This window comes from Rattus norvegicus, chromosome 1 (genome assembly GCF_036323735.1).
Source record: "Rattus norvegicus strain BN/NHsdMcwi chromosome 1, GRCr8, whole genome shotgun sequence".
Taxonomy (NCBI): Eukaryota; Metazoa; Chordata; class Mammalia; order Rodentia; family Muridae; genus Rattus; species Rattus norvegicus.
This window is the reverse complement of record NC_086019.1, coordinates 185,005,924-185,027,210: the sequence shown is the minus strand read 5'-3', so window position 1 is coordinate 185,027,210 and position 21,287 is coordinate 185,005,924. Positions and strand designations below refer to the sequence as shown.

The 21,287-nt window shown below is 42.1% G+C and overlaps 1 protein-coding gene across 8 annotated transcripts in view; it reads right to left on the bottom strand.

The window, feature by feature from the left end:
- The window catches only part of Mettl9 (methyltransferase 9, His-X-His N1(pi)-histidine), a 47,407-nt gene extending 27,149 nt beyond the window's left edge, over positions 1-20,258 (bottom strand). For 3 of the 8 annotated variants that reach the window (XM_006230154.4, XM_063284308.1, XM_008759658.3), the window contains exons 1-2: positions 17,731-19,438; positions 1,726-1,916 (exon numbers count right to left, since the gene is read on the bottom strand). In XM_006230154.4, coding sequence (XP_006230216.1) covers positions 1,726-1,916; positions 17,731-17,895 — 356 coding nt within the window. In that variant the 5' untranslated portion in view covers positions 17,896-19,438. Of the gene's footprint in view, positions 1-1,725; positions 1,917-16,323; positions 16,326-17,730; positions 19,439-19,776; positions 19,883-20,086 lie in introns of those variants that run through there. The other 5 variants (XM_008759659.4, XM_063284069.1, XM_063284575.1 and 2 more) reach the window with 5 other exon arrangements.
- Between the last annotated feature and the right edge of the window lie 1,029 nt (positions 20,259-21,287).

The following is a 21,287-nucleotide window of genomic DNA, read 5'->3' as shown; positions in this document are numbered from 1 at the left end:
ACCCGCACACATGCATACACACACAGGCTCACATACAATAAAAAGTAGAATAAGCAAGGCATACAGTATGCAAGAGGTGTATATCACTGAGTTCAGGAGAGCAGGAGTTTGAGGTCAATTTGGGCAATATATCAAGGCTCCATCAAAACAAAAGGGTAGAGGCAGGGTTATAAGGGAAGCCAACAGTACTTACTAATTATATTGCCTCTTTGATCAAACTACTATACTCTAGAGCAAGGAGTCTTAAATGAGTTTCTTCCAACAGGTAGAAGGGAAGTAATTTAGTTTGAAACTGACAATCATATAAAGTACTGAATGTAAGTACTTTCTAAAGAAAAGATTCCCACCTTTTATTACTCAAAGAGGTAGAGAATCCTTCATAAAAAATCTCTGCCGGGGTGACTCACCTGATGTCTGAAGAAAGAATAATGGCAAAGAACAGAAATTCAATACAACCAATTTTAGGAATAAAACATCAACCTAAATTACATAAACTCAATTTCCAATACAAAATAACAAATGTTTACTGAAGCAAACATACGCCAAGCTCATTTAAATAAGGATGAAAATCAAGTAAGAAATCCTGAGGGATGGCTTATGGTGCCTGAAAACATATTTAAGGACCAGATGATGACTGGGGATCCAGACATTTAGCAAAAACTAGATTCAAGCCTCAAGAGGAAAGAAAAGAAGAGCACAAGAGGCCTGTTAAGTACCATGACCAGTTGCCAAAATTTGGCTTTCTCCATTCTAGGCCTTGCCTATGTTTAAAAATTCAACTAAGAAGTGATAAATAATATTTATAGATAAATAATATTTATGAAGTATTTTCTGTAGGTGTATGAAGGAACCACTCTCAGGGCAGAGATTTCTACACTAAAGTTACAAACTTTCTAGTGAGTCTAGACATTATGTTAAAGACAAGTGATAGACCCTTCAAAACAAGTTGTTGCCAACTGTTGGGCTAAACAATCAGATCCCTGCCAAAAACAAACAAACAAACAAACAAACAAACTAGCCAGTGGGATGTGGGCCTAAAAAGTCCTTCTCCTTCAGCATAAGAACCTCCACTTGAAGGATTGCTCTCAAATCTTTGCTACTCCAAAGCATACTGTTGCTTGCTGCTGTGGTGGCTGTGGTAGCTGCAGTGGTGGTGCACCCTTTTAATCTCAATACTCTGGAGGTGGATTTCTGAGCTTGTACCAGCTACACAGAGAAGAGCTATCTTGGAAAAAACAAAACAAACAAACAAAACAAACAAACAAACAAAACCCCTCAGCTCAGCTGGATGGAGTGGTACACTCCTTCAATCTAGCACTTGGGGGACAGAGGCAGGTGGAACTCTAGGAATTTGATGCCTGCCTAGTAAGACCCTGTTTCAAAAAAACAAAACAACAAAAAACAGACTCTCAGAACCAACCAACTCATAACCTATCTTTTAACACCATCTCCTGGTGGTTCCGTGTACTTCAGAGCCGGAAATGCACTAAATGAAGTCTCTGACCACAGAAATATAGGCTATTTAAGTTACTTGCAAAGTTAGGGTGAATTTAAAAGTCTAAGTACACAGAGCTCCAACAGTGGGTCTGCTGTCAAGGGTTTGACAGGTACAAATGCTGGAGCTGAGGGAGCACCTACAATGAGGCACCACTCATCTTTCCTTTTTTAAGCCTAAGAATTAAAAAAAGCAGGGAGGTGGGAGTGGGGATTCTTATAGTCACTTACCCGTTAATAGATGTTCTAGACATAAACAGGCTAAAAACAGATGATACAAAAGAATGATAGAGTTGGATAAATAGCCAGCCAGATTTCTCAATGCTGTTGTTTAAGAAGATCTGTGTTCCTTGGTCAAGATAACTCTGAACAAAGACAGACTGAAGTGATTCGCATAATTTCTCTCTGTTGCACACATACCACTAGGAAAGAAAAAAAAAGATTAAACATAGTTGATGTAATACCTAAGAAACGTAACAACAGAAAACAGAAGTCAAATATAATCTAAGATCTTCAAATATAATCACAACTCTGAGGCCAATTAGCATCTTTTCTGCCTACGTGACCCACAAGTACAAACCTTCCTCGGACATGATTGTCTCACTTCATTCTCTTCACCCAGTCTTGGGGGAGCGTGGGGGTGAGGTGGGGTGGGGCTTTTCTAGTCATGCAGCACAGCAGGTAACAGAGTTAGATTATAGCCCAAGCCCAGGTCTTAGAAGCCTAACTCAAGGCTTCCCTCAGAACAGTCAGGTCACGAGACCTTCCCTGGCAGAGATTCATTCAGCATCACAAAGCAGAGGGCTAGCAGCATTGTGTTTAAATGAAACGTCATATAAACCAATGACACACCTCCAATCTACCAACCCAAATCAGTAGCAGAATGAGCAAGAATGAATCGGTACTATGGAGAATACACCAGGTTGTCTGTCTTCTTCAGAGGTATAAGGGGAAGAGACCTTTGGATATCTTGGGTCTGGCTTAGCACCTGCATCAAGAGATTGCAGGATGAGCTCAAGAAAGCCAAAGGCATACCTTGAGTTCATTCTGCAGTCAAGAAGACCAAGTGATGGCACACTAACCAAAGATTTCTAGGAATAGGCTCTAGCAAGGACATATTTTTTAAAACAAAATTCCACAACTACAGATAAAAGTTAACCTAGTAGACACATAGCTCAGTGGTTAAGAGCACTGGCTGTCCTTGCAAAGGACCCAGATTAGTTTCCGAGCACCCCCACAGCAGCTCACGACCATCTGTAACTCCACTTTTAGGAGATCCAATGCTCTATTCTGTCCTCTATGGGTACTTCATGCACATGATCAATTATATACATGCAAGCAAAACACTCATACACATAAAATAAAAATAATTTATTTCATTTATATATTTAGTTCACTCCCCAAAACAAACATTCCCCATTATTATAGCAGAAAAGTGGGAAAGTAAGTTGCATGACAGCTTCAGAGTCAGACCCACAAGCAAGTCCTAGCTTTATAACTCCTATGTGAGTTCAGACAGTGAGAACTCAGACTATCATTCCTTAGCAGACAAGTGTGATGCTACTAGTATGTATCCTGGTCAAGTACAGGATTAAACAAAATAATGCAGGCCACTCCTCAGCACAGCACACCTGTGAAGGTTAGTAGTAGTGATTCCACTAACACCGTCACATTAAATACAATGGAATCACTCAAAGCATTATTTGTTAAGAAAATACTAATAAGGAGTCTACTAGTCAAAAGTGACTTGTTTAATCCTGACAAATCTGGCCATTTACCAGCAGTAAGCATCCCAAAACATCCTGTACAAGTAACTAGTGGAACAATTTTACAGTCATCTTATGCTTACTGAATGCTGAGTGCCATCAGTCGTCCTGACACTGGCTTTAAAAGAAACCAACTGTAAGCCAGCAAAAACATGCAAAAGGTCACATTAAATGTCCATGATTCATCCTTTATGCACCCTATATATCCCAAACTGAATAAGTCAAACCTTTCTTGTTCTTGACTACTTTAACCACCATTACCTAAACTGCCTGGACTTTACCTAGAACTCCTTGTTGCCTCTACCCTATAGTGTCAAGTTATACGATGGCTTAAATTCATAGCCTGCACTTCTCTCCTTGGTCTGGAAATGTTCTTGCTTAATCATTTACTTAAAATCCTTAAAACTGAATCCTTACTGAGCCTGAAGCTATGCCTCAGTACAGTTCATAAACCATTTTTATTACACTCATGTCCTTTGTGCACATTCTGAACTCTTGAGTTCCTCTCCCTCTCCCTCATTCCTCCTCCCCTTCCCCTCCCCCCTCCCCCTTTCCTCCTCTCCCCCTCCTCCTCTCCCTCTCCTCCTTCCCTCTCCCTCTCCCTCTCTCTTTCTCTCCTCTGAAATGACTAATCAAGTTGAAACCCAGAACCCTGCTAACAGGAAATCAAGAGCATTCTATTAATGTGGGTAAGAAGTCATCCATCTGAAAACCAGGAGCTAAGAATTTCTTGGCATCCATTTGCAAATGGACTTCCAGAAGTAAGCAACAAGTGGTGTCTCATTAACTGCTATGATTTATTGTTTTCAAGCACCAAGGAAAAAAAAACCCTCAAATTTTAACAGCATATTTCTCCATTCATAAATACTATATGTGTGGTTGAACCTTTCCTGCCTCAGAAGTTTTCTGGAGTATCTGAATAAAAATGGCCTCCATAGGTTCTTCTACTTGAATGCTTAGTAACAAGGGAACAGCACTATTTTAAAAGATTAGAAGGATTGGGTGTGGCCTTGCAGGAATGGAGGAAGTGTGTCAGTGGGGGTGGGCTTTGGGGTTTCAAAAGCCCATGCAGAGCTATCCCTCCCTCAGCCTGCAGATCAGGATATAACTCTCAGCTACTCATCATGTGCCTGCCTGCCTTCTAGCCACCATTCCCTGTCATAATAATAATGGACTAACCTCTGAAACCGTAAGCAAGCCCACAATTAAATATTTTCTTTTATAATAGTTGCCTTGGCCTTGGTGTCTCTTCACAGCAATAGAACAGTGACAGAAGTTGATTAGGGAATGGAACTTGCTGCAGAATAAAAAGGAGTAAAAGGTTTCCATGTCTCTCCTTACCAAGTTATGTGATGCAAGCCTCAAGTCCACAACAGCATTAGTCACCACTACCAAAAAGGAGAAATTAAACTGTCAATCAACTGATGAGTACAAAGGTGTGGTGAATGCATACAAGAGAACTGTACTAAATCATAAAAAGAATGAAATGCAGGCTCATGTTCCAGAGGGTGAGTTTTGACCACATACTAAAGTAAAACAAACCAGTACAAGATCACACACTGTACAATTATTCTGCTTATAACAAACATCTATGATATGGAAATCCAGAGATAAAAAAACAGATTTTGTGGCCCAGGTCTTGGGCAAAGAGACAGTAGGGACTGGCTACTGATAGACAGATATTAGTAATGCACAACTCTGAAAATATTAGAATCTATCAAATTATACATTTTAATTTTTTATGGGGACTGTGGAGATATCTCAGTTGACAAAGTGTCTGTCTTGCAAACATGAGGACCTTAATTCAATGTCCAGAACCATGTAAATGAAGAAGTCACGCATGTGGCGTTAAATTTATAATCCAATGATGGAAAAGTGGAGAAAAATAAAGGCCTAGGGCTTCCTGGACAGCCAGCCTTGCCATACGATCTGGCAAGTTCCAGGCCAGTGACAGAACAAAGTGGACAGCTCCTGAGGAATGACAACTAAAGCTATTCTGAGTACCACCCACACGCACAAACATGTACGCACAATCGGCCACATTGTTATCATAGCAAACACACCCACATGAATGGGCAGTTTGGTCCTACAGAAATTAAGCACTCTGAAAACACAAGTGACCTATCAAACCTCTTAGCATGTAAAATTTAATAATATGAACAATAATTAATAACCATCAAAGTGCTTACTTACCATGGTTCCTAAGGCCTTACCTCACAGCACGTACTGCCCTGACACTGGCCCTTATTCTCTTCTGAAGGCTCCTTTCCCATGGCTATTTCACATGCCTTTTGTTCTGCCCACTGTGCTCCCCTCCTGGTTAGGACAGCCCCAATAAAGTATTTCCTCCATTTCCCTGAACTCTAAGCTTCCAGAGTAGCTTAGAGTTCCCTATACTAAGCCCCCCTCATACAACCCATGTATCTCCTTGCCAATATGTAAGCCAACTGAATAGTGACTATACAATTACACATTTGGCATCCATCCTCACAGACTGAAAGACTCATAAAGACTGTGAAAACAGCTGGCTTCAGTTTGGTAGACACACATGATTTATTTGTCTCTCTCTCACTCTCAAAAGAATCACTGCTAAGACCCGAAGGAAGTTTAAATAGGTAGCATCTGCCATCTTTAACAAACTCATGGAGGAAACACAGATAACCACAAAGACATCCTGTCACTGGGTTGTCAGATGCTCAAAATCCAGGTTTTCTACAAGGCCTTGCTTAACTGTAACTTTGCAAACAGTAGTTAAAGATATCTACCTATCACAAAACTGCATTACCATGCACAAACAAACACGAAAGACAGTGAGCACCAGGCACCTGGCTCCTGGCAAATCTTCATGTTGCAATTATACCACACAAGTTCTTGCTTTTTGTTTCTGTTTTTTAACAGGGTCTTATCCTGTAGCATAGACTGCTTTGGTTTGGAGCTCACTATGTAGTTCTGACTAAAGGTGAATGTCCTGCTTCAGTCTCCCGAGTACTAGAAGTACAGGCACGAGACACTTCACATGGGTTTTTAACAGAGAAGTCATATGAGTCTAAGTACCTTAGCTGGCTTTAGAGTCCATTCATGTAACTGTATGCCAAGAGCATCTTTTCAAAGGTCCTTGCTTCACTCTACCCAGTATTGCTTGAAAACAAAATAGGACTATTCTCCAATGAAACAGGTCTAAACAAGTTTGAGGAAATATAATCCAGTCTGGACAATGTATTCCCACGGGCCCAGGTTTCTCAATCTTGGCCCTGACACTTGGGGCTGATAGTCCTTTGTCATCAGTTACCCTTACATACATATCAGAGACTGGTAGCACCATCCCAAGTGCAACTGCAACTGCTTGAGAATCTCTATGAGAACTGGATTTAGCCAGTAGTGTTTCCTATCTTTCTTGGCTTAACTCTGGTCTGAGCCTGATACTGATTATTTTAAAGAGTGACTCACTGGTCTCAGGGAATTTGAACTTCAGAAGGGAAAATAAAAATCTGAAAGCAAAAGAAACAAGCAACAATGAGACTATGATCTGGGATGCACTCTGTAGGGCCTCAATAAGCAAATCCGCTCAGAAGCCCACAAGACAGCCAATCAGGGCAGAAGCTGCTGCACACAGTTGGCGGTCCCCTATAGCCACTGCTCTGCAGACAACCAGGCTTAAATGAAAGCTCTATAGAGCTCACAGCACCAGGTAAGCTGCCTACTGACTCACTTTCCAGCAGGGAAGTTCTTTGAATGAATGGTCCTCAAAGGCTACAAAGACAAAGGTGCACTGGGCAAGAACAAAATACTACACGTATTACATTTCCTGTTGGAAGAGTCCTTAGAGCCAGGAACCAGCTTCACACTGGGCTCAACTCTTTAGCTGGAGACAACAGCGTCTAAAAGAGCATTTTAATGATTTCACTATCATTCTCCTTTAAAGATCTATGAACTTATCAATCAAGTAAACTTTGAAATCCAACCAACGGACGGATGCTAATCACAGTAGACTGTGATAAACGCCTTTTAAACTACAGTACCTAACAATAGTTGTGGTTATTTGCACATGCCTCCAAGGACAGTAATAACTAGACAAACAGTGAAGAGCCAAATGGGGCAGGTGACAGTAGCATGGCAGCATCTCTAACAATATTACTAAATCAAGGTAATGGAACATGAAGTCATACTGTCTGTCAAAACTTCTTCATGGGCTGGAGAGTGGCTCAGTGGGTAAGATCATTTGCTGGGCAAACATAAGAACCTGAGCTGAAATCCCAAGCACACACATAAAAAGCCAGGCACGTCTGTATGTGACCATAACCCCAGTGTCAGAGGGTGGGGACAAGTAGATTCTGGACGCTTGCTGGCCAGGCTGCCTAGCCAAAATCATTAGCTTGTGACTTAGTGTCTGTCTCAAGACAATAAAACAGAGAGTGATAGAGGAGTATGCCCAATGTCCTCCTTAAGTCTCCACAACTGTGCATCTGCACAGTGAACGCATACACAATACACACATGCATACACACACACACAATAAAAACTTTACCAGTCACACGAACATTTCTTATTTTTATATGACCTCGGTTGACAAGTCACTTTTAGAGTGAAAGAAATGCAGCTCTTCTATGAAGCCACCGATGACTGCCAAAGGCTAAGAGACACAGTTAAAAGTTTCTCTAACATTTTTTTTACAGCTTCACCACCAGTCAAACATATGCTATACAATGAATAGTCTTTTCTTTCAAAATACAACAAAATTGAGCACACCAATAGAACTCGACAATTGACAGCTTATTGACTTTACATAGTATAACATAATAAATACTTGGTCTTTACCCCCATATTTCTGATTCAGAGCTCCTAAAACGTCTGGGAAACCTTCAAGGTGATAAGAATGTCTTTAGGCGATTAGAGAGATGGCTCACGAGTTAAGAGTATTTATTGAGCTTCCAGAGAACCAGGGCTAGATTCCCAGAACCTACAAGGTTGGCTCACAACCAGTTCATGGCATCCAGTGCCCTCTTCTGGCCTCCCTGGGAACTAGGTATGCACAAGGTGCCCAGACATGCATGCAGTCAAGATACTCATACACATAAAATAAAAATAAATCTCTTTTAAAATTAAAAAGAATGTTTTTGTTTATAGATAAGATGATTTCCAAAGTGGGAAGGAAGAAAAGTTATGAAGCTGGAACTTTCTGCCCTATTCTGTGTCCCAAAGAACAGAAAAAATACTAAAGATTGAAACTGTCATCCACAGCCAATAATTCAATCCATTATGCCTCAACTGGGAATCATTATAGCAAATTATGCAACCTAGGGGGTGGGGTTGCAGGAACCTCTGAACATTCAGCCAAGCTGAGGAAAGGTGATGGCAGCCTGGGGGCCTGGAACTTGCAGCTGGCCTCTGAAGTGGCGGTCTGATAGGACTAAGCCCTAAGACCTGTGACTTAAGCCTTGCCCCGTCTTGTTGCTTTAAGCTTTACCAAAGCAGTCAGATTGGTTAAAGACAGAACATCAAGTAGTGGTCCTACCGCTGTCTAACCACACAAGCCACAAACATCGACTAGTTTACGTACCCTACCCTAATTTTAGTACCTCCACAGAGGCCCACTGGGGTGGGTGCAGTTTTCTATTATGAAGGAAAGCCCACTTTCTCACAGCCTTCAGAGAACACATGGTTTCTAGAAAGAGCTACATGAAGTCATGGAAAATGTTTGGGCCTTTGACTAAGACAAAGCTGGATTCAAACCCAACTCTGCCCAACAACTCTGCTTTCACGAGTCTTTTGTAGACTCGATCTTCAATCTGTAAAGTGGGAGTGGAACCACCTAGGAAGAGCTGTGTAAGAATTAAAAATCATAACTCGGGGTTAGGGATTTAGCTCAGTGGTAGAGCGCTTGCCTAGCAAGTACAAGGCGCTGGGTTTGGTCCCCAGCTCCGAAAAAAAGAAAAGAAAAAAAATCATAACTCAAAGGTACCCGATGCACAATAACTATATGTCAGAAGGAAAAGGCTGAATGATGTTGTGGTTTGCCCTGGAGTTATTTGTATTTTGATGCTAATTCCACTGCCTGAAGGACAGCTGCCTAATCACTACTCAGGAATCAGGTGAGTTCATCAGAACCTTCTCCCCATTGAATTGGTAAAATACAGGTGAAGGCAGGAACAGGATAGGAAGAGGCCTGTCATTGGATGAGAAGGAAGGATGGGTGGGAGAAGAGTTTAAAGGAAGAGGAGGAGACTGGAACAGAAAAGAAGAGACAGGAGGGAGAGGGGAGAAGCCATGGCAGGTGACATTAAGATTCCGCTCTGTGTATTTGCAGGTTGTTATTAATGTTCTTAAGGAATTGATGGTACTGGGCTTTGTATGTTTAGGTGGGCAATTATATCTTACCAACTGGGTCAAAGATCATTGTGTTGTGTGTTCTTTTATGTGACGGTTTGAGTGTAGGAAAGTGTGCGGTGGCAGGAGACACTGGGCCGCCGTGGAGTTGCTGAACCTAGTGAGGTAAAAGGCAACCATACTTTTTTTATTTTTTATATTTTTACAACAATAGATGGCGGACCAATGTGATGGGCAAGAATCCACTAGTAATCCTAAGAGTTGAAAGTTTTTATTTTCTAAGTAAGAGGAGGCCAGTGCCATGTTAAGTCATGTGATATCTAGAGTGCAGGAATTTAAACAAAGAAACAGGGACGTAGCCTGGGCTGGCAGGCTGTAGGTCCCAGGCTGTGTGATAAGTAATGGCAGATCAAAGAGTTAGAGATTAAAAGCTGCTTTTTAAAGAAAGTTGTTTAGAAAGTCTTTCAGGATACTCATATTCCTTTTAACGTGGACTCCACGGGAATTTTGGGTTGAAATCCTAGTTAGGCAAGCTACTTCTTAAAGACAGGTATTATTAAAAGGTGATTAAGTTTGTTTTTAGAAAGAAAAGAGTAAAAAGATTACCTGAATCAGGTAGGGATTTTCATCCACGGTTCAGAACTTAGGGAAAAATTAGTCACTACCTCCAAGTAGAGAGTTGTGATAAATGTCTGTAACACCAGGCAGAGTGAATGCAGACATAAATTATAGAAGTTATTAGGGTTAAAGAAAAATCTGTGGCTCTGGGTAGAGAGTTTAACAGACAGATATATTTTGGGCTAAAGTCCTGATTTTTAAGTTGCTTATTGATATTGGAATTGATAGAAGGTATTTACAAGTTATTAAGGTTAGGTAAAAATCTGTGGCTCCCGTTAGAGAGTTTCACAGATGGATATATATTTAGGGTATTAAGGTTAAATAAAAATCTGTGGCTCCAGGCAGAGAGCTTAACAGATGGATACATTTTTAGACTAAAGTGCTGGTTTGATATGTTGCTTATGTTGGAATTGACGAAGGTATTTGGTTTGTTTTATGAATTACCCCACTAAAGGCCATATGGCTCGTTGATGCTGCTAGCGAGGGTTTATGGTTATTTTTGATATTTACCACAACAAGAAGCTTGGATTCTCTTAACGTGGGCTCCATGGGAATTTTGAGTTCATTTTCTGATATCATAGAGTACAAAAGCCTATCAGGCTCATTGTTTAGCTTACTTCCTTTTTTAAAAATTGTTTAATCGGGCTGGAGAGATGGCTCAGCGGTTAAGAGCACCCGACTACTCTTCCAGAGGTCCTGAGTTCAATTCCCAGCAACCACATGGTGGCTCACAACTATCTGTAAAGAGATCTGATGCCCTCTTCTGATGTATCTGAAGACAGCTGCAGTGTACTTATATATAATAAATGAGTAAATCTTAAAAAAAAAATTTTTTTAAAAATTGTTTAATCTTCACAATGGGTGTGACTTTGAGTTTTATGGTTATATTATTACTCTGGGAGAGTGCAAGATACAAGCTTTTCTGGTTACAGACTAAGGAACACAGTATTTTGGGAGAAAGATTTTGTCTTTGTGTTTTTAAAAAGTGTGATTAGGCTCTGGAAACCTCACAGAGTCATACTGATCAGATTTGATAGAGGTAGACCACCTGAAAAATTGATTCAGGAGAATCAAACCAAAAGATATCTCTATTCTAAACTTTTTGTCTTGAGAGCTGTGTTTTACAGAGTGTGCCTACTTGGATTCCTGGTCTCAAGGACTTTCAGCTGGGTCCAGTCAGGACACATCTGCTACAGCATTTGCTTCATTCTTCCCATCCCCTACCCCCAAAGATATCTCAACGCCCATGTACAGCTTGAAGAAGTTATAGAGGAGTAGTCACCCCAATTCCCTGGACTCTGGGGGGCTGAAAGTGGTTATTCTAAAGTTGTTTTTATGAGGAATTTAAAATTGGCTAGATTGAGTTGTACAGTCATGATCTCATTTGGTAACTAAGCTAAAATCATATCTTTGCTTTGGTATATAATTTATTTGTCAAAACAGTTTAAAAGTACAAGGTTTAGACCCAGTCCTTCTCATGATGTCATTACAAACTTCTGAGTTGATTACGCATGTGAGCTAAGGGCCAAATAACAAATTCATGGCTCTGAGTTTGTGAGAATACTTTCAAGATAATATTTAGGATATGGAGACAATAATGCAGATTACTTTATATAGATAGATGGTTTTCAAAAAGTCATAAATCCACAAAATTTGAGATTTAAAGTTATTTATCTTTTGTTGAGACATATCTGCTCCTAACAGTTCCCCTGTGGCAGATTTAATGAAGAATTTGAACATTTCTACCTCCAGGTGAGGCAATACTTTGTGGCTAGGCAGCCACTGGACAAAACTGCATGTTTCATCTGCAGACTATACTGTCCAGAAAAGGACAAATTATGCAGAATAGTTGACTGATAAACCCTGCCAAGACAGGGTGATCAGTCCTTCAAAATCTGCATTTCAACAGTCTTGTCAGTTGATTTTGGGCCAGAAGGCTTAAGACTTGCGCTCACATATTGCTAACAGGGGACTGTGCTAGTGGAGATTTGTCTCTACAACCTCTCAGTTCTGGAAGCCGTGTTAGGCTTCCTATGTGTATAGATATTTGGTCGTTCAAAGATTTCTGACATGGGTGAAGACTGGTCGTCTCGTAGACAACCCAACTGTTTAGCATTGAGAAAGATGATAAATTTGAAAGGGTGGTTTTTCAGATGGCATATGATCTCTAACCAGGATATAAGTCAGGTATAGAATTATAGTCTTTTAGGATAGGTGACATGGTGCTTTAGGTAATGGACAAAATTGATGGACTGGGTGTTGAGTGTATCGTATGTTTTATAAATTGTAGAATGGTAATGATTGTACTCAATTCATATATAAGTGAAAAGACCTTTTAACTGGACAAAAATGGAAATGTTGTGGTTTGCCCTGGAGTTAACAACAGAATGATCTGAAAAACAAAACAAGAAAAGTTCAAGAACAGGCTACACTACCAGTCTGGGCACCCAAGTCATTATCAAAAAAAGGAGAGGGGTGGCATAAATGTAATGACTAAACACAGTCTTTCCAAATAAAGAGGTGGTTTAAAAATGCCCATGAAGGTAAATACTCAAAACTTTCCTTCCCGGGGCTGGGGATTTAGCTCAGTGGTAGAGCGCTTACCTAGGAAGCGCAAGGCCCTGGGTTCGGTCCCCAGCTCCGAAAAAAAGAACCAAAAAAAAAAAAAAAAAAAAAAAAAAAACTTTCCTTCCCAGATTCTACAGTGCAATCCAATCAAATGTCATGACTGCCATGGTTTGGTTGGTTTTTACCTAAAGAAAGCTCAGGAGTAAAGCCACAAACCACTAACCACTTTTCTAGAAAACTGTAGCAAGTCAGTATCTCTTTACTTGAGATGTGTAATGGAGCCTTAGGAATTAGGAATCCTCCAAAATATATCAACAATGAGTGAAGAAAGCTAGCCCCCAAACAAAGCCCTGGCCCATGCATCAGGAGGAGAAAGCCTTAGCACCCAATTCTGGTAATTTAGGCCCATATTTCAATTCACATAATGGATTCCAGGCTTTTGGTGCAGCTTTTCTATAAATTACAACACTTGGCAAGACAAGACTGAGGATTTCCCTCTCTCCAGCACTGGGCAAAATGTGTAAATAAATCTGTGTCCTTCTATCAATTTCTATATCCAGGTTTTCTGTACAGCATCCAGCAGCATAAACCTTAGATTTCAGTAACAATCCACACAATGAACGGTGTCCTCCTATTCATAGTGGAGAACCATTTATACAGATTAGAACAAGTTGTTTTAGTTTTAACTTAATAAATATATAATTGGCAGTCTTCATTCCAAATATTAGCTCATGGTTAGTATTTTATAATCCTAAGACTTTAACGAAACTTCTGATGGGCCAAGCACCAATCCTTTTAGTAAAGATTACAGGGTCCTCCAGACCACTTTCTTTCTTTTTTTTTTTTTTTTTTTTTTTTTTCCGGAGCTGGGGACCGAACCCAGGGCCTTGCGCTTGCTAGGCAAGCGCTCTACCACTGAGCTAAATCCCCATTCCCCAGACCACTTTCAAGGAGCAATACATGCAAGGAAGGAAGTGATCTTAGTGTTCATCTGCACAGGGTATAAAGAAAGAAACTTTCTCCAGAGTCTTTAGTATTTGGTTGAAAAGGCTTCCAGACTAGAAGGCAGAGAGAGACACCAATCCATCACAGTCTGTCTGCCTAGCTGGCTGGCACCCTGAAACTGAGTTAACTCATACCTGACTTCTGCCAATCTCACAAGGTAAATGAGGAACAAAGAGACAGGAAACTCAGTCGGTCCTTTTGACTCTGGCTGTGACATTTATTATTTTTTTTTATTTAGAAGAAAAAAAATATATATATATTCCAATTCTACCTTGAATTCATTGTAGAGGCTGGCACAGCAATTCTAAGCTTATATAAATACCAGGTATATATGTAACTTGCAATTTTAAGTGACCTCTAAATAATTCCAGATATTAAATGCCATATGTGGAAAAACAATTTGAAATTTTTCACCTGAGGAAACTGCAACGGCTTGGTGCCAACATGTTTTACAACAACCTTTCGATCCGTCAATTGAGAGGCTGTGGATGACTGTTATTACCAAGTATCTAGTAACTGGAGCCTTGAGGAGCCTTTCAAGTTTCAATAGCTCCATAATAGCTCCTTAGCTGCAAGCACTAGGTAGAATGCACTCAAAGCACTTCATCCAAAGGTTTTGTGTTGTTCTCTTTTTTATGTTCTGTGGGCTGACAATGACAAGTGACATCTAGCTCTTGCTACTCTCTCTTTCCCCCCAGAGTCCATCCTCCCATCCTGTGACTGAGAATTGTACAGGTGACCAATGAAGTCAGGAATTTTCTCTTGGGAGGAATAAACAGATTTTTAATTTAAACAGATTTTAAAAGCTATATACTTTTAAAAGGGCAGAGAAGATACTGTTGCTCACTGATTACTCAACTCTATGTCTTCACCCTGCACACACACACACTCAGGGGTACAGACCATAGCTGAACCAATGTGGTGGCTGTTTCAACAAAAACTCTGACACTTGAATTTCATATGTGAAATTCTCATGTTACAAAATACTATTTTCCACACCCACTGTTAACCACTTAAAAACATGAGACTATTCTTAATTCACAGGCCACTTAAGTCAGTGAGACTAGTCTGGTCATGCCCCTTCTCCAAAGGAGCCCTTGCTCCTCACAAGGTAAAGCCTAACTCAGTTCTGAAGTTCGTACACTGGACTGAGGTACTGAGTCTTCAAGTTAAGCCCTTGTTTACCTTGAGCCTTGATCTCTAGCTCTAACTACTCCACAGCAATGTTTAATGACTAAACATTACCAAAACCCTGCAGCCTAAGTCCTTCCTAAGACACTCCAAGGAAACCTGTGCTGAGTATGGGGTAGCCCATAATTCTTCTTTCATGAAACTCCAACAGAACCAGATGCTGCTGGCCTTGGAACCCACACACCCAAATGAACACCAGAAAACCTCTATAAAACTATTAATTTGAAGAGGGGAAGCCATTAAAGCTACTTCACAAGCAAGAAAGTTATGTAGCAAACCAGGATTCTGGAATATAAAAGAAATAAACCATATGCTCTGCTGGGGTGCAGAAAGGACACCCTCCCACTCTGCATTAGTTCTTGGTGGCTTCTAGGCACGCACTTTCGTCCTGGTCATTTTCCTCTTTACTCACAGACATTTTCCTAACAAATGTATTCACCTCAAAAATAATGTCTGGCAGAGTATAATGATGCACACTTAAAATAATCCCAGTACTCAGAAGGCCAAGGCAAAGGGATGTCATCCTGATGTTATTCTGATGTCATCCTGAGCTACACAGTCCCTGTCTCAAAAAACTAAGGGTAGCCAGGTGGTGCGTGCCTTTAATCCTAGCACATAAGAGGCAGAGGTAAGCAGATCTCTGAGTTCAGTATCAGCCTCATCTACTAATTGAGTTCCAGGATACCCAGAGCCACACAGAGAAACCCTATCTAGAAAAACAAACAAAATAAACAGCCAAAGAGCAGCCAGCCATGATCATGGAACACCTGTAATTCTAGCATTCTGGAAACTGAGACAGAAATTGCTTTGAGTTCAAAGTCAGCCTGGACTACATAGAAGTACTAGGCCAGCCAGAGCTACATGGCCCTGTTTCAAAATTACAGACTGACTGACTGACTGACTGACTGACTGACTGACTGACTATGGATGTGGCTCAGTGGTACAGTACTTGTCTAGCATGTACAAGTCCTGAGTTTGATCCTCAACACCACAGAAATAAACGAACGTATGCAGTTAGAAAATGCCCTCTACTGGGAAACACTGAGATTGTGTTCACTGCCACCATTTCTCCTGGGCTCTACAGTAACTAATTTTTCAGTTTTTAAAATAAGTTCAATTTTAAAAGTTTTTTTAAAAAAATATTGTGTGTGTCCACGTGCACACACTCATGTGCTAAAGAGGTCCAGAGATTTCCAATCCTGCAGGAGCTGGAGTTAGAGTTGTGAGCTGTCTGATGTAGGTACTGAAAATTGAACAGCACATTCTCTTAACTACTGAGCCATCCCATAAGCACAATGTTTATGACCACTTAAATCAAGCCACTGCAGTAATCACAAGTGTTATCATAAATACCAACAACTGGGAGACTCAACCATAATTCCTCATAGGGAATAATCATTTTTTTCTATCCACTCCATGTTAAACACAGCATTTCCAAGTTCTTGTACCACATGGGCAAGAGGCACCTGATCCTGTATAATTACCAGTGTAGTACTTCAGAGTTGTCTCTATGACACTGAGCCACCATAAAATAGTCCGTGGCAAAAAGCATGGTTATACAATTTAAGATTGTATACTAAGTTTATATGCACTCCCAACAGACCCACATAAAGGTCATCTAAAACACCACGATCACTAGGGAATTTAAAATAATGTAAATCTAGGATTCCTTCCAAAATAGAAAATGAAGTCTGAGTATTGATCAAGTTTCCAGGACCTGAGTTCCATCCCAACATCATAAAAAACAACACAACCCAGTACTTAGCAAATAAAACCATAATGCTACTTTTATACATAAAAAGGTGAGGTTCAAATGACACGAGGAATAATTCCTTACATCTCTCTGTAAAACAAGATGTACTAAACTCGGGCATTTAGAAGCCCAAAGTTTGTCTAAATTCAAAGGCTTCTTCTCTTCTGTGACTGCAAGGTTAACCACAAACTACTTACAGTCAAATATCTCCCTCTTAATTCAACAGCTGACCCATGTATGTTTCTTTAAGTGGTAGAAATAGCTAAGGAAAAGACCATCCAAACCCATCCTACTGGTAGAACCCCCCCTCCCCTCCGCACCCCACCACGGCTCACAATCCATAACTACAGGAATTCACAGCTGTAAAGTTCAGATTGTAAAAACCTCTCCCTCTAAAGCTTGCATCATCTTGCTCCTCCTTCCAACCTTTCTGGTCAGCTAACTAAACCCAAGTTTAAAGGACACGTCTCATAGGCAGAGGGGGAGGAGGGTTCCTAGGCTGGGAGCCCAGACCTGTCAAACACATTTTTTAAGTGCTTCGGGGAAATGTCAGTCGAAACGTTCACGAGGCCCAGTTAAATGTCTTTATAACCCTTTGTATATCCAGAGAGTCGGCTAGACAAAAAGAGACCGGCTTTCGGGTTTTGTTCCTCTGAGGGAGAGGAGGGCTGGGGCGGTTTTCTGCTCAGGCCCCTGTGCCAGTTGTGTGGCCCACCCCAAAGTTGCTCGGGTCCGGAGGCCAGACGCGGACGCCCGGCGAGGACGCGGCGGACGGCCTGGAACAATGCGGGGCTCCGGGGCGCCCACGCTGGGGCCTGGGGAGCCAGGCAGCAAAGGCTGTCCCCCGCCCGCGCCGCCAAACAAAAGGCGCCGCTGGGCCAGCGCCCGGGCCCGGAAAAGTTTGTGAGAGGCTGGGGCCGAGGCCCGCGCGCGCCGCCCCGCACAATGGCCCGGCCGAGCGCGGGAAGGCCGAGCGCCACGCCCCCGCTCCGCAGGGCCGCGGCCCAGTACCTGGTGCGTGTCCTTCCCGCCGCCCGTGGCCGCCGCTGGCCCGCCAGGGCCGCTAGTCATGTTCACGTACAGAGAGCGGGAGAGCGGGCTCCGCAGCGTCCACATCCTCCGCGCCAGCCACACGGACGCCAGGCTCAGGCACAGCCAGCCCGCCAACAGTCTCATCGGGGGGCCGCGGCCGCCAGCTCGGATCACCGCCGGGCCCAAGCCCAGGAGGAGGAGGAGGAGCCGCCGCCTCCGGCCACCGTCGTCGCCGCCGGAGCTCGAGCCATCGCCGCCAAGTCGCCCGTGCAGCCCCCTTCGGGGCCGAGGCGGGGAGGTGGGAGGAGCGGCAGGCGCACGGCCTTCTCACGTCCCCCGCGGCCCTTCCCGACCCGGAACGCCAAGGACTCCAGCTCCGGTTTCCACCCGGTGCACGTACAAATGCAGGAGGGGCGTTCTCCCTGCCCAATGAGCGGAGACGGGGAGGCCCGGGAGGTGGAAGAAAGGGCGTATACGTTCTCCGTGGCGCCGCCTGGACTCATAATGGCGGAAGGTTGGGGGAGACTTCTTACAGGGGTTACTGGACTCTTGACGCTCCGAGGAGGGCCTGCAGGACTTCCGGTCTTTCCTTGCCTTAGTAATAACTACCCAATGGGCCCCTCGACTACTCCTTTGACCTAAATGTTCACACTGACTCGAGGACGAAGGGACCTCATCCCTTTCCCGAGTCGTGATACACTCAGACCCAGCTTAATTCGACAGACCAGCGCTGCCCTTCTTGCTACAGTCATGTCTATTTAATAATTCTGTCTGGGGTCAGCGAACCTGACTCCCAACTCAAAAAACCACCCGGTAGCGGAGAATCTAGGGGAAAAAGGACCTCACTGCTACTCCCAGCCCCAGCATTCCTAAGCCTGAGGAGCTGCTGTCACAGGTCTTCACATGAAGCCTTCATGAATGGAAGCTCTGCTTTGTTGGAAGCTGATGCTGCTGGAGCACTCAGTGAAATGTGATGGAAAATAACAACTTTTCGACAACAAAGGCCACAACTTTCCTTGTTTCCTTGAGCTGACAGAAGTTGGGCCAGGCACTCAGTCTGGGGAGATGTAGCCAGATGTTTCTTAGATCATTTATAGCGGGAAGAAGCCCAATGTTTCTAAACTGAGGGTTCCTGTGTCTCAACTTCCTGTTGTTACTAAGCTACAACTAGAGAGTAACATATTTCCTAGCCCAGCTACTCACATCTTCCTAGGTTTGGAAAAACACGATTTTCATTTGACAGCACCAGAGATTCTGTACATTCTTTAGTATAAAACAATTCATCTTTATATTAATTTCATCACACTACATTAATGAGATTTCCATTTATGAAATAGTGTCCCAGAGATGAGAAATGTCACCCCTTACCACAAACTCTTTAGGTGTTAAAGAATCTCTGCCTTCTTTCCATATTAAGAATATTTTATTACCTAATGTGCATAGAATATAACAAAATACTTCATATTCTCTCATTCTGGTATATTCCCTGACATCTCCCTGTTAGGTATAAAACCAAAGACTAAACCTTGCTAAATTATGCTCAACTTTCCAGAAGTACTGGTCCAACATACATAAAAGAAGCTATAATAGTGAGTGCAAATGACTGTATTATGTCACCTCTTTGAGCTCCAATAAAGTTCTTCTGTACCAAATCAGAGTCCTCATCTTTTTTAGGTAAAGAGGAGATGCAAAGCAACAAGCGTGCATAACCAGGCACACTTCATTACTAAAGACAAAGAATACAGAGAACTGTGCCTTAACTGTACATTAAGCTTGCTTAACCACAGCTCCAAGACCTCAAAATGTGTCCTCTAAACAAGAACCAAAGAATTTGAGATCAACTGACAGTTAAAAAGCCTACCAAATTTTGCTTTATGCCTGAGCAGCTCACCTAGGAAAAAGTAAATTACCCTCACATTCAAACTACACTACAATCACAAACTATTTGTGTGATTTACATTTAGGGAGCACAGGAGGAAATGAAAGCACAGCATAAGCAAATTAAAAGCAAATTCGATAGCAAACCTTCTTAAAGAGGGTGGCATCCCCGCTTCTGGCTGCTTGATCCATCCAAGAAGCCTTGTCGTCTCTCCTCTCAGCCTCCTGAATTACAAATCAGGAGGAAGGAAAGCTGCAAGAGTAAATATACCAAGCAGAAGTTCAGATTGCCCTCTGGGACAGCCCCCTCTTACCATGTCACTACTGTACATTAAAACCTCAGTTATCCATGATGGGAACAGCAAGAGGCACCTCTAATACAGAAAGCCAACTGTGAGCCAATATCCTTTCCAATGTGGTTTTGAAGTGTAGGCAGTGGCACTCAAGAGTCACATACCTGCTGTCTTGTGCCTGCTGACTTCGAGTGTCTTGCCTGGGTTTCTGTTCTATTACCAGAAATTGTGGCTCGGTTACTTTACAAATACCCAGGCAAGTAGCTTGTTTCTTAAGCAACTTCCCCCAACTCTTCCCTTACCTCCCCCTCCCCTTCATCCTCTCTCTTTAACCCTTCTTTCCTTTTCATCGGGCCTTGTTATACAGGCTAAGCTGGCCTTGAACTCACAATCATCCTGACTATGCCTCACAAATACAGATATCACAAGAATGTGCTGCCACTCCTAACTTCATGTTTGCTTTTCAATTTCAAAGTACAATGTGAAGAAAAACCACAGAAAGAAGTAGCAATGGATGATGATAGATAGATAGATATGGAAAGAGAGATGTGGATTTGCAGAAGACTTAAAACTATTGTAGCCTCCTTTTGGAGCTAATAGTCTGAAAGGACTCCTATAATTGAATGTTTTCTCCAATTTTTGTATGTACATGCATATGCATGTGGGCACATGTGTATATACATGTGAAAGTCAGAGGTTGACTTTGGGTGTCTTCCCCAGTAGTGAGAATTTTGGGTTCTATAAAAAACACAAATATTATGGTAATATATTTTGTTTTAAACCCATGTGTGGGACATGGGGCTGCTTCAGATTGTCAGCAGCTGTGATTTGCCTCGTGCTCTAGCAGGAGCATAGTTTTGCAAGCTGCAGATACTTTCTGCGACTGTGTGACATTTGGAATTCTGAGGACTCTTCAGAGGGTATATAAATGCTAGGGCCCTAGTAGGTACATCATTGGGTTGGTTACTGTTGGCTGCAGTTTGATAATTAGCCAGACACAAAAAAGAAACAACAACAATTGAAGAAATTAAATATTCTGACTACAAAGCTCAAACCTGCCCCAAGGAACTTGATGTCCTTAATCAGCAGGAAGTAGTCTAATGATAGCATCATCCCTTTCCCTCTCTCCTTTCTTCTTCCATATCTAGTGATAGGAAGTTGAGAGGGTAGAACTCACAAAGTAGCCAAAAGAATGGCTGCATTCCCCTGTCATTCTCCAACTTCGTTTTTAAAGACAAGGTCTGTCACTGAACCCAACAACAAAACAAACAAAACAAAAAACAACCAAACACACACACACACACACACACACACACACACACACACACACACACACACACACACACCCCGGGGGGGGGGGGGGAA